We start from the raw sequence: 13,651 nt of genomic DNA, 5'->3' as shown, positions 1-13,651 counted from the left end.
AAGTTTGCCATGACAGAGGCCCGAATCGGTCGTGCCGCGATTGCGACTGACAACGAACGGGGCTCCGGAGCATGTACTGAAATGAGGCCGAAAATACCTGGGGCACGCCGGGACGAATTGGTGCATCATAGACGCGACTGGATTCGTATCGGAACGTGATACGTGACAGTGAAATGATCCCATGACAGAGACCCGATCACTTAGCAACGAGCGGGCTCTGGAGCATGTACCGAAATGAGGCCAACACAACTGGGACACGTCGATCGAACCTGTGCGTTTTCTTGAGAAATGTGACTGGTTTCGACTCGAACGTACTAGGTGACAGTGAACTGATTCCCATGACAGAGACCCGATCGATTAGCCACGAGCGAGCTCTGGAGCATGTACCGAAATGAGGCCAACGTAACTGGGACACGTCGATCGAACCTGTGCGTTTTCTTGAGAAATGTGACTGGTTTCGACTCGAACGTACTAGGTGACAGTGAAATGATTCCCATGACAGAGACCCGATCGATTAGCCACGAGCGAGCTCTGGAGCATGTACCGAAATGAGGCCAACGTAACTGGGACGCGTCGATCGAACCTGTGCGTTCGAGAACTGCGACTGGTTTCGATTCGAACGTACTAGGTGACAGTGAAATGAATTCCCATGACAGAGACCCGATCGATTAGCCACGAACAAGCTCTGGAGCATGTACTGAAATGCGGCCAAGCAGTTAGGGGCACACCGGAATGAATCGGCGCATTTAGCGGATGCGACTGGATTCGAATCGGAGCGCCGTGCGTAACAAAATGAGTGAAATGATGAAATGACCTACGTGAGCCAGCTATGACAGAGGTAGGAGTCGTTGTGCCGTGAGACACGACTGGCAACGATTTTGACTGTGGAACACGGTAACGAGACTATATAACAAGTATTAAAACAGTGCAGTTTTTTCCTACCAGCAATATCTACCGAAATGACGCCCGTGAAATGAAGGGCGCTGCGAAATTGGAGCGTATTGAGTGATAACAACCGGTATCATAACGAACGACTCGATATTTCAGGTTTTAACGACACTAAAAATAGTACAGGAAGGACAATCGAGACCCTTACCCGCGGCAGTCGAGCTGGCGACGTTGTACAGAGCCGGCGACGTTGTACAAAACGAACGGGAAAGCAAACCACGAGAGAGACGTTTTGTCCGAATGGAAACGAAACACGAGCCGTCGGCCTAGTGACGTAGTGCCGCGCACCGGAAACCGACAAAGACCACAGGCGAGCGGGCTGGTTAAATACCCTCCGGGCTCCTCCCATAAATTCAGGCCACCACACTGGCCTTCTTACATATATATATATATATATATATATATATATATATATATATAGATATATATATAGATATATATATATATATACATATCTGTTTCTGTATCTTTGTTTTCTTTCTGTTACCCTTTGTTCAGTTTAGTCTCATGTATTTGACAATACCTCATTTGTCTTTATTGGCTTCTTTAGGTACAAAGCTTTGTGTTGGATTACAAATACTTAAAAATGGAATATTGAATTTAAGTGTGAAAAAAAAGATTAAAACAATTTCAGTGGATTTTATTTACAACTTAAATGTTTATAATTGTACAAAATTATATTGAAATGACTCTCAAGTCACAAAGGTGTTATAAATTATATCTTAAGAGACCTTTAATGAGACTTTCAGCTTTGTGTTCCTGCAATGCAGCAGACGGCCCCTCAGGACTGCCAACATCTTATATTAAAATGAAACTCTAGGTGGTACAAATGTCTTCATGTATAATGTGTAGGCAGAATGTATCTGTTTTCCTTTGAATAATTCCCCAGAAAGATAATTGTATTCCTGTTCAATTAAAATACATTTATACAGACAAAAAAATAATAATATGAGGAATGTGACAGAGATTATGTATTTTACTCTTGTGGGCCTATCAGACCATCCACAGACCATGAATGGACTTTTTGTGCTCTTCCTTCTGATCTATCTGATGACTCTGATCACAAATGTTCTTATTTTTTTCTTGGTCCTCACTGACTACAATCTGCACAACCCAATGTTTTTTTTTCTTGGGAACTTGGCATTTCTGGACATGTCCTATTCATCAGTGACGGCACCAAGGATGCTCTTTGATTTGGTCACAAAAAGCCGATCAATATCCGTTCCTGCCTGTAAAGCCCAAGTCTTCTTCTACCTCGCCTTTGCTGGCTCAGAAATTTTCTTGCTCTCGGCTATGTCCTACGACCGCTACATTGCCATCTGCCACCCTCTACATTACAAACTAATGATGTCTTGGAGGGTCTGCTCTCATATGGCCTCTCTGTCTTGGGTTGTAGCATGGTCTCTCTCTTTGGTTTATAATTTATTTTTGCTCAGGTTGTCCTTCTGCAGAGCAGCTTCCATCCACAGCTTCTTTTGTGACCTTCCACACTTATTTCAAATTACCTGTACTGACCCCTTCATAAACATTATATTTGAATTTGTAGCAGGTGGTGGTCTTGTATTGGGAGCCTTTCTTTTGACCTTTATTCCCTATGTCTTTATTTTCAGGACCATCCTCAGAATCCATAGCAAGACTGGAAAGAGGAAAGCATTCTCCACCTGCTCATCACACCTCACCGTGGTCTTCATCTTTTATGGCTCCATATTTTTTATTTACTTTGTTCCCTCCTCCAGCGATATGTTCAATTTAAACAAACTGTTTTCAGTCATATCTGCCCTCATTAACCCATTGCTGAATCCTCTGATCTACAGCCTGAGGAACAAGGACCTTATGGAGGCACTTATGAGGTCTTATTATCACTTAAGGTTAATCCAGGCATCATTCTGAAAACAAATATGTGACCATTGACACTTTTGCATTTCTAGTTGACTAAAAAATATTAGTAATGCCTTTCAGAAAATGTCAGTCACTTGTTATTGTGCTTAACATTTTTCTGGCCAAGGGTCAGTTTTACCTGGATGTCCAGGCCACATTTAGGAAATTAAATGTACATCACTTTACTTCATAATAACTCTGTAACTATTTTACATTCCAAAATTTTCTATGGACATAAGGATTCCTAAAGGCATACAGTTTCATGCACACTTATCTCAGTTTTTTTCTCTTTCTAAAAGCCAACAAAAAGAGAATAATATAAAAAAAATTCTGTTTTAGTTTGATTAACTCTCCACCGGCACATTTCACATTGTGATGTCCTTCCTCTTTTATAGTTCGTACATTTTTTACACCTCCAGCAATGTGTTCAATTCAAACAAGCTATTTTTAGTGACATATCCCTTCACTAATCCATTGTTTAATCCTCTGTTCTACATGGGGGGGGGGGGGGAAGGTCTTATTATCATTCAAATTAATTTAGGTGTAATGCTTATAATTAGGCATGTGCCCTGCCGAAAAATGTGTTCATTTTCGTATTTTGGCACTGTTGAAAAACACAAATTATATTTTTGTTAAATATTTAGTCAATTCAAATATAAATTGTAAATATAAAATGTAAACAACAAAAAAAATTAAATTTTTGCAAACAGATGTTTAAAAACAGAAGTAATTATATTAAAAGAATGATTTAAAAACTACCAAATGCATTGCATAATTTAAGAATAGCTCTATTGAATTACATTGACCATCAGATTCGGCAGTAATTTTCCCTTTCTCTGTTAGAAAGTTTTTTTCCATCATTTCTTGTCTCACATGGCATCAAAATATTTATTTAAAAAACTATTTTTTTCTGGAGTTTAAGTTGACAATTCTTTATAAAATGCACTTGCTGTTATTTATTTAAACTTACTGAACATAGGGCATCAATACAATGATGTGGAATGAATTTTCTTCCTTTTTAATTTGTCAATAAAAAAAAAAAAAAAAATACAAGAATGTTTATGTATAATTATACAAATGGGATGGGGAGGAAGAGATGCCAGAAATGTCAATAGTGTAGCACTGTTTATTAACCAGTAGACATGTGCACTGCCGTTAAAGTTGTTAATTTTCGTTTCAGTCATTCTTTTTCTTTCATTTTTCGAGTCATTCATTATGATTGCAATTCATAAACTCGAAAATTCATAAATTTGTAAATTCAAAAATTCGTAGACCAAGAAATGGCTGCAAAACTTATGCGTTGACATCATCCATAGCGTTTCTATGGGGCAACTGTTGTTTGCTGTCTCTCCTCTACAATGAAGGCAGCACTGGGACCCGATCAAGTGATTGGAACAGAGCAGCTTCAGAATAGGTAAGTACAATATAGGCATTTTTTCTTTGAAGGATTAGATAGAAAAGGTTTAGAATGGGGTTGGGAGTAGCTTTAAATTCAGTTAGGGTTTGACTGGACTTCTAATTTATAGTGGTTGTAAAGGCAGAAGGTGAATTCTATGCATTACAATAAAAAGCCTTCTGTGTGCAGCAGCCCCCCTAATACTTGCCTGAGCCTCATCTCTCTCCACTGATGTCCATAATTGCTTCGGCCATTGCAGACTCTCCCTCCTGATTGTCTAAGACACAGCAGTGGTGCCATTGGCTCCCGCTGCTGTCAATCAAAGTCAGTTAGCCAATCAGTAGAGAGAGAGGGGGAAGGGTCAAACCGGGGCTCAGTGTCTGCATGGACACAGAGAGCTGCAGCTCCACTTGGGTGCCCCTATAGCAAGCTGGTTGTTGTGGGGGCACTCAACAGGAGGGAGGGGCCAGCAGATCCAAAGATCGACCTGAGAAGACGAGGATCTGGGCTGCTCTGTGCAAAACTTACTGCACAGAGCAGGTTAGTACAACATGTTTTTTTTTTTTTTTTAGAAACAAAAAACGAGACTTTACAATCACTTTAAGCCTTAGTGAAATGTAATGGTCAGCCAAATACCATCATAACCACCCTCTGATACCTATCCTCCATCTCCTTCTTCCCTTACTTTCCCAAAACACCTCCTTAAATGAAATGGGGACTGAATCTTTAGTTTTAATAGGAAGACACAGGGGCTGATTTACTAAAATCGCATGTTGCAAAATCTGGTGCAGCTCTGCATAGTAGCCAATCAGATTTTTTTTTTTTTTTTTTTTTTTTAAGTATTTTTATTGAAATTTTTTTGCAATACATGAAAAGTACACATCCGGTACAAACAGACAATGTTGTCATTGCCGACTCGACACAGGAGTCAGCCTCGTGAGAATTTCAAGTTATTAAGGCACATATAGCTAACAATAAAGGTGAAAAAAGAATAAGGGGGGAGGGAACACCATGGATCTGAGTACAGTAACTACATAATAAAAGAAAAAGAAAATAATAAAAAAAAAAAAAGAGAAAGAAAAGAGGATATTTGTCGGAGGTAGGAAGTACAAATCCTGAGGCCTAACCTCAACCAGTCGTCCTAGAAAACACATGGCAAAGTGTTAACGTGTGGATTCCGGGTTAAGTGGGAAATTATCCCATATATCCCAAGTCTTAGAAAATTGGGGTAGAGAGTCTTGGATCTGGGCTGTCATGTGTTCCATTCTGCGAATATGTGCAATGGCCGAAATCAGTTGTGATTGCATCGGTGGTGTGGGGGACAACCAGTGGGTAGGGATCACTCTTTTGGCAGCTAGCAAAATAAATGCCATCAGTTTCTTAGCATGTTTAGAAATACCCGGGATTGGAAGACCCAGTAGGTAGTGTGTAGGATTCAATGGGACATCTGTCTCCAGTACTGATTGGAGAAGAGATTGAACCGAGGACCAAAAGGGTGTAATTAGTGGGCAGTCCCAAAAAATGTGATAATGTGTACCCACGGCCTGCAGACATCTCCAGCACAATCTAGATAGTGAGGGGTCATATTTATGCAACACTTCAGGGGTTTTGTACCAAAACATCAAGACCTTATAGGCCGTCTGTCTCTGCTCCACGCACCTGGAAGCTTTAGCAATAGAAGTCCAGATCTGCTGCCACTGTGAGAGGGATAAAGGGTTAAGTAAAATCTTGGCCCACCTCCGCATATAGAGGTGAGAATCTAACGTAGGTGGTGACGAGTCGTAGCCAATCAGATTCTATCTTCAGCTTGTTCAATTAGGCTTTGACAACAAAAAAAAAACCTGCAAGCTGATTGATTTCTATGCAGAGCTGCACCAGATTTTGCACTCTCCAGTTTTAGTAAATCAATCCCACTGTGACTCCTGTCTCTGCATTTTGGCTTGTCTTTGCTGTCATCAAACTGTGGTGGTACTGAAAAATATATACCCACCAAAAGGACTGTAGGACTCATTTTTTTTAGGAAGATTGCTGACTATGGCATGTCTCCCCACATTTAGACCTCTTGCTGCAGCCACTGGACAATTTTTACCCATCTATAAATGAAGGATAATGTTTTTAGGATGATGGCTACTTGTGACTTTTACTTTTTCTACTCTTTTGTCTGTAGTCACCCCTCCTAAATTGTGGTGACCCTGGGACATCTTTACCCAACAAAATGTAATTTTGTAGCTTTCCTTACTGACTATAATCTGTGTGCGATCCAATTTCCAAGTTCACTGGCAGCCTATAACTACAAAATGATGGAAGCTAAAAGAGAAGCAATATTTATTTAGAATCTTTTAGATCACTCTGTCCACTAGCCAATAATAAGTGTGAAGAAGGGAGGCGTGGCTGACCAAGGACCGTGATGGCCGCATGAGAGGCTTTCAGATGGGACACAGCGGCACACAACAGCCAACCAGCCATGTCCAGAAAGAGGATGGATAAAAGCCACAAAATCTGACTGCCTTCTTTACTCAGCAGCAGCATGGGAGCAGACAAAATGGTGCCGTCACATCTCCCTCAGCTTCCCGATCCCCTCCACCTGCCTTACAAATAAGTACCTCGCCACACAAGGGCAACTTTCTGAAAAAAAAAATGCAAATTTCTCTCCTCAACTCCATTATTAGGGAGCCCAGAGAAAGCACAATTTAGGATGGATGGATCAAGGCAAAGCATAGAGGTGAGCCCTAACAATACAACCAATGATTCTGGGGAAGATACAAGGGAATTGCCTGAGTCTATAGAGGAATTTCCCACTAATTACCAATCAGTGTTAAATACAGCGTTAAAGGACATGCTCATGTCACTGAGAAGCTCTCTGCATGTGGACATGACGTTCTGTATGCACAATTTCAGCAAGGAATTACAGGCAATTAAATTCAGAGTAGAGCATATTGAAACAAAAATAGGCAACTTTTCTGGCACCATAAATGATCTTGTGGATGCTAAAAAAGCAAAAGATGATGATATCGAGTGGATAAAGGCCAAATTGGCAGACACTGAAGATAGATCTAGATGAAACAATATAAAAATTTGGGGCATACCTAAAACTGTACAACAAGCAGAACTCCGCACCTTCACCACTAATATCTTTGAAGCTCTTCTTACAACTTGCAATACCCCCTAAATGCTTTCCACATATCTTTACAACCAGCTAGACTACCAATCATCATGGGCTCCTAAGAGCTGGAAAATATACTGTTTCTTTCACTCTACATAGCTCAATTGCTGACCCTAATGGTCGCTATTTAATCCATATTTGCGACATTAACTCGGGATCTATGCCTGTGCACCAAATAAGGTTTTTTCACAAGTTAACCTGCAAGATCAATTAAGTTCAACAAGGTTCCTTGATGATGTGTGGAGACTTTAATCTTACCCTGGACCCAAATATTGACTTCACCACATCACAAAAATGAGCCCCGCCATCTCTTCAACATTCAATTTAAACTAACAACCTTTGTGACGCATGGAGATGCACTCATGCCAATGAAAGGAACTTCACTTTTTTTTTTGTTCAAGTATTTTATTAAAGATTATCAGAAAACATTGAATGTAGTGAGTAAAGAGAAAACTTTTATATCACATCACATGCATTGATTTATTTTTTAAGTTGATCAATGGCTCTTGTCGAAAGTACAACTCACAACAAATAATGCTGCGCTGGTGTTAATAAATGTATCCAACCACTTAGTGTCTCAATTCTTCTGTGCCAATATGAGTGCCATCATAATAACATGTGAATAAACAATAATATAATAAATTAATTTGTGTTTCTTCTTATAATAATATAAATCCCATGCTTAAGTGCAATTAAAAAGTTAATGAATACTGTCAGAAAAAAAAGTTTAACTTGATGAGTCTTCACAAATCCTCGAAAATCTGTGCTTTTATCAATTCACCTCAGTGCTCCCCCATAAGAGATGAGCACCCCTCACAGAGTGTGACCTCACACGCTCGCGATGGCAGGGTGGCAAATTTAAAGGGAACATACAGGTACGCCCATTTGCCTGCCCGTGCCATTCTGCCGACGTACATCGGCGTGCGTCGGTCGGGAACCGGTTAAAAAGTCCACTTGGCACCAGATCCTTGCGGCTGTTCGTGCCCGTGAGCGCATGTGCATTCACATTGGCGAATTTCTATGCACCATTGGCTAATTTCAATGGGCTGATCTTCGATTTTTCTGGGCATTTTGCCAAGCCTTCTGAGAACCATTCTCTGTAAGGTATCCTTACTGCAGAAGATCTTTTGATAGGTCCATCTCTCAAAACCTTCAGATCCTTGCAATTGGAATTTGGTGTACGCACTCTAGATTACTATAAATACCTTCAGATTTCTCACTTTCTGAAGAGCAACCCATCCACTTCCATTTCTCTACATACACAGTAAAAAAAAGTGTAAACTTATGTGAATTATCCTGGTGTCTAATGCCCCGTTGTATTTCCAAGTTCTCACCACGTGTCTCTCCCTCTTGATGGAGGAATTGAGGAGCCACAAAAACTCTTTACCACATATTGTGGTCATGTCCTTCCCTATCAGTCTTCCAGTCCGCAATTTTTCATCAAATCACACAGATAGTAAAACTACCCATACCTGTTATTTTGGGAATAGCCTTATTATCACTAGAGGTTCACACAGTGCCTCCGGACCTTCGAGTAGTACTAACTCACATACTGCTCACAGCGTGCCTAGCACTAGTGAGACATTGGAAAGACTATAACGCCCTACAATAGGTGAAGTGACCCAAATCATACAAACACACGCCACCTACCAAATACTCTTTTCTTTCTCCATAGGTAAATACAATGTAATAACTGCCCTTTGGAAGCCATGGTTAGAGTGGTATTCTAAGACTTGAATTACCTGTGTCACCTACCTTTCTGAGATGCTGAGAGCGGCTCCCCTCACAGCTAAGCATGCTATACCCCTGGAGGTGGTACAAAGGGTATAGGGTACAAAGAAGCACAAGTTGCCAGCAGGGTTTTGCAGGACTTGAGTGATCATCACTGGGAAACCACTGGAAGGGGATAAGTCCTGAGAGGGTTGTAACTCTGTGCAGTGTTTAATGCTTATGACAAGTTTTGCAAGAAGCCCGGCTGAGGCTCTAACCCAGATGATCAGGCTGGTAACTGCTGTAGAAGAGTATTTGGAGGAAGCTAGAGTCAAGCGCAGGTAATCAGGCAGGTAGGTAGAAGTGAGTCCATAAAACAGGCCGGGGTCATGTACAGGTAATCAGGCTGATGGAGCAATGGGGAAGTCCTTAATACAAGCCAGGGTCATACACAGAGAGCAGGCAGGGTACGCAGAGTCCTTAAAGCAAGCCAAGGTCTAATTACAGGAGAGAGTTGTAATCAATAATATGTCTGGGACTGCGTTTCACAGACCGGAGTCTCCAAAACCGGAAGTGGCATGATGGCGTTACAAGCTCCACTTTACGTGTTTTGCCAGAGTGACGTCATCAGGAGTGGCGCCATCTTACTACACCTCACGGTCTTTATAACGTGCGGTTCAGAGAGAAACAAACACTGGCGGCCATGATTGATTTAAACCACCACTGTAATGACATGCAGCCTTATGTTACACTGTGATTTGTATTAATTGAAACCGGGGTCACTGGCAACCATATAGAATAAATCTTAAAAAAATCTAAAAGATCATGATATAAACTTGGCATACACAGACAATTTGATTGAATATTGGCATCATGTAGCATACAGAGTATAAATATATGCAAATAACAAAAAACTCTAAATCAACATAGTGTGAAAAAATATATGTAAAATGTATATAAAAATATATGCTAAACAGAAATAGGAATAGAAAATAAAACTTATGAATAAACTAGGAGAAATAAATGATAAAAATAAACTACCCAAAAAAACAATGTTGGCAGGACACTAAAAATACCAAATCAAAAGGAAATGGAAAATGAGTGAATGAAAAAATGAAATGAGAATGCAAATATATATATATATATATATATATATATATATATATATATATGTAAAATATATAAATAAATTAAAATAAAATAGACTAATGCATAAGCATAAAGGGAACAAAAATAGACCAGTAAAAACAGGGAAAATGTTATTGTACGTACAGAGTTTGCTAATTAGAGGTGTCATATCCATCAGAAGCCATGGTCAGAGCGAAATTCTAATGCCCTGTACACACGGTCAGACATTCCGATGGAAAACTATATATATTGTCGGAAAATTCGATCATGTTTGGGCTCTATCGGACTTTTTCTGTCGGAAATTCAGACGGAAAGAATTTGAGAGCAGGATCTTAAATTTTCTGACAAAAAAATCTGATCTGACTTTTTCCGATCATTTGTAGAGAATTCCAATCGGACAAAGTGCCACGCATGCTCATATCAAATTATGAGACCAAAGCGATTGGCTTCTAGCCTCAACGTAGTCCCATCGTAACGAACAAACGTCATCACGTTTCCCGAACGATCAGATTTTCCGACAACTTTGTCCGACCGTGTGTATGCAACACCAGTTTCGGACAAAATCCGACGGATTTTGTGGTCGGAATGTCCGACCTTGTGTACAGGGCATAAAACTTTAATTGTCTGTTAGTATAATTAACTTACATACAGCTAAACCAATATTACATTGTATGACATAAAGATCTTGACTGGACTCTCCGTTTCTGTTTTTTTGTTTTCTTTGTTTTACTCTTTTGTTCAGTTCAGTCTCTTGTATTTGACAATACCTCATTTGTCTTTATAATGTCCTCTTTAGGCACAAAGTTTTGTATATGATTCAAAATACTTAATAAAGAAATATTAAACTTAAAACAGTGTGAAAAAAAAGATTAAACCAATTTCAGTGGATTTTATTTAGTTTATAATTGTACCAAATTATATTGAAAGGGCTCTCAAGTCACAAAGGTGTTATAAATTTTATCTTAAGAGACCTTTAATGAGACTTCCAGCTTTGTGTTCCTGCAATACAGCAGACGGCCCCTCAGGACTGCCGACATCTTATATAAGAATGAAACTCTAGGTGGTACAAATGTCTTCATGTATAATGTGTAGGCAGAACGTATCTGTTTTCTTTTGAATAATTCCCCAGAAAGATAATTGTATTTCTGTTTAATTGAAATACATTTATACAGACAAAAAAATAATAATATGAGGAATGTGACAGAGATTATGTATTTTACTCTTGTGGGTCTATCAGACAATTCACAGACCATGAATGTACTTTTTGTGATCTTCCTTCTGATCTATCTGATGACTCTGATCACAAACCTTCTTATTTTTTTCTTGGTCCTCACTGACTACAATCTGCACAACCCCATGTTTTTTTTTCTTGGGAACTTGGCATTTCTGGACATGTCCTATTCATCAGTGACGGCACCAAGGATGCTCTTAGATTTGGTCACAAAAAGCCGATTAATATCCATTCCTGCCTGTATAGCCCAAACCTTTTTCTACGTCTCCTTTGCTGGCTCAGAAATTTTCTTGCTCTCGGCTATGTCCTACGACCGCTACATTGCCATCTGCCACCCTCTACATTACAAACTAATGATGTCTTGGAGGGTCTGCTCTCATATGGCCTCTCTGTCTTGGGTTGTAGCATGGTCTCTCTCTTTGGTTTATATTTTATTTTTGCTCAGGTTGTCCTTCTGCAGAGCAGCTTCCATCCACAGCTTCTTTTGTGATCTTCCACACTTATTTCAAATTACATGTACTGACCCCTTCATAAACATTATGGTCGTATTTGTAGCAGGTGGTTGTCTTGGATTGGGAGCCTTTCTTTTGACCTTTATTCCCTATGTCTATATTTTCAGGACCATCCTCAGAATCCGTAGCAAGACCGGAAAGAGGAAAGCCTTCTCCACCTGCTCATCACACCTCACCGTGGTCTTCATCTTTTTTGGCTCCTTAATTTTTATTTACTTTGTTCCCTCCTCCAGCAATATGTTCAATTTAAACAAACTGTTTTCAGTCATATCTGCCCTCATTAACCCATTGCTGAACCCTCTGATCTACAGCCTGAGGAACAAGGACCTTATGGAGGCACTTATGAGGTCTTATTATCACTTAAGGTTAATCCAGGCATCATTCTGAAAACAAATATGTGACCATTGACACTTTTGCATTTCTAGTTGACTAAAAATATTAGTAATGCCTTTCAGAAAATGTCAGTCACTTGGTAATTGTGCTTAACATTTTTCTGGCCAAGGGTCAGTTTTACCTGGATGTCCAGGCCACATTTAGGAAATTCAATGTACATCACTTTACTTCATAATAACTCTGTGACTATTTTACATTCCAAAATTTTTTACATGTTTTCTATGGACATATAAGGATTCCTAAAGGCATACAGTTTCATGCAGACTTATCTCAGTTTTTTTTTTTCTCTTTCTAAAAGCCAACAAAAAGAGAATAATATAAAAAAAAAAAATGCAGTTTTAGTTTGATTAACTCTCCACCGCCACATTTCACATTGTGATGTCCTTCCTCTTTTATAATTTGTAAAAAAGTGCAGCGCTAAGAAATTATTGTGCATACTTTGTGAAAAATATATAACATCCACGTGTATAATCACATAGATTCTCGTGATATCTATAGTGAATAATTATGTTAGTAAACACCAAAACATATTAATAGACCAATTCAATATGAAATTGTGCTTATATATATCCAAAAATAAAACAATCAAAAGAAAAAATTATAAATATAAAGTCTCTTTATTTCAAAGAAAATATTCAAGTCCCATGTGCGTAGTTAGACTTCAGACACACCATCTGATCTTAAAAGGTTAACATGCGAACGCCCATGTGCCGATACCACCACCTCAGCAGATGCGGGCTTACCGGATGTATCTGACCCAAGAGAATATATATTCCAAGGGTCGTACACGCTTTTATAATATCTGTGGAAACTCGAACTCGCAGGTGCCGGAATGCAAAAAACCGTCAGAGCAATCTTTCCCAAACACAAATGGTAACAGTAGGTTTTCTCCAATAGAGACCCAACTCTTCCACTTTTATAGTTCTTACATTTTTTACACCTCCAGCAATGTGTTCAATTCAAACAAACTACTATTAGTGACATATCCCTTCACTAATCCATTGTTTAACTCTCTGTTCTACATGGGTGGGGGGGGGGGAGGTCTTATTATCATTCAAAGTTAATTTAGGTGTAATGCTTATAATTAGGCATGTGCCCTGCGGAAAAATGTGTTCGTTTTCGTATTTTGGCACTTCGGTTTCAGTTGAAAAATACAAATTATATTTTTGTTCAATATTTAGTCAATTCAAATGTAAATTTTACATGTGAACAACAACAAAAAAAATTTTTTTGCAACAGATTTTTAAAAACAGAAGTAATTATTTTACAATAATGATTTGAAATGTACCAAA

The 13,651-nt window shown here is 39.1% G+C and overlaps 2 protein-coding genes across 2 annotated transcripts; both read left to right on the top strand.

Annotated features, from left to right (window-relative positions):
* Positions 1 to 1,795: 1,795 nt before the first annotated feature.
* LOC143958102 (olfactory receptor 1G1-like) lies at positions 1,796 to 3,736 on the top strand. Its single transcript, XM_077467554.1, has one exon. It carries the CDS (start codon positions 1,897 to 1,899, stop codon positions 2,836 to 2,838), a length of 942 nt encoding a protein of 313 aa, XP_077323680.1. The 5' UTR covers positions 1,796 to 1,896; the 3' UTR covers positions 2,839 to 3,736.
* A 7,580-nt stretch (positions 3,737 to 11,316) lies between these two features.
* LOC143958101 (olfactory receptor 1G1-like) lies at positions 11,317 to 12,360 on the top strand. The gene has a single exon (XM_077467553.1). The coding sequence runs from the start codon at positions 11,412 to 11,414 to the stop codon at positions 12,351 to 12,353; it is 942 nt and encodes a 313-aa protein (XP_077323679.1). The 5' UTR covers positions 11,317 to 11,411; the 3' UTR covers positions 12,354 to 12,360.
* Positions 12,361 to 13,651: the final 1,291 nt, after the last annotated feature.

This window comes from Lithobates pipiens, unplaced genomic scaffold (assembly GCF_037356315.1).
Source record: "Lithobates pipiens isolate NorthernLeopardFrog02 unplaced genomic scaffold, aLitPip1_a1.2 Scaffold_56, whole genome shotgun sequence".
Taxonomy (NCBI): domain Eukaryota; kingdom Metazoa; phylum Chordata; class Amphibia; order Anura; family Ranidae; genus Lithobates; species Lithobates pipiens.
Note: the sequence above shows the minus strand (reverse complement) of the source record. Positions and strands in the feature narration are given on the sequence as shown.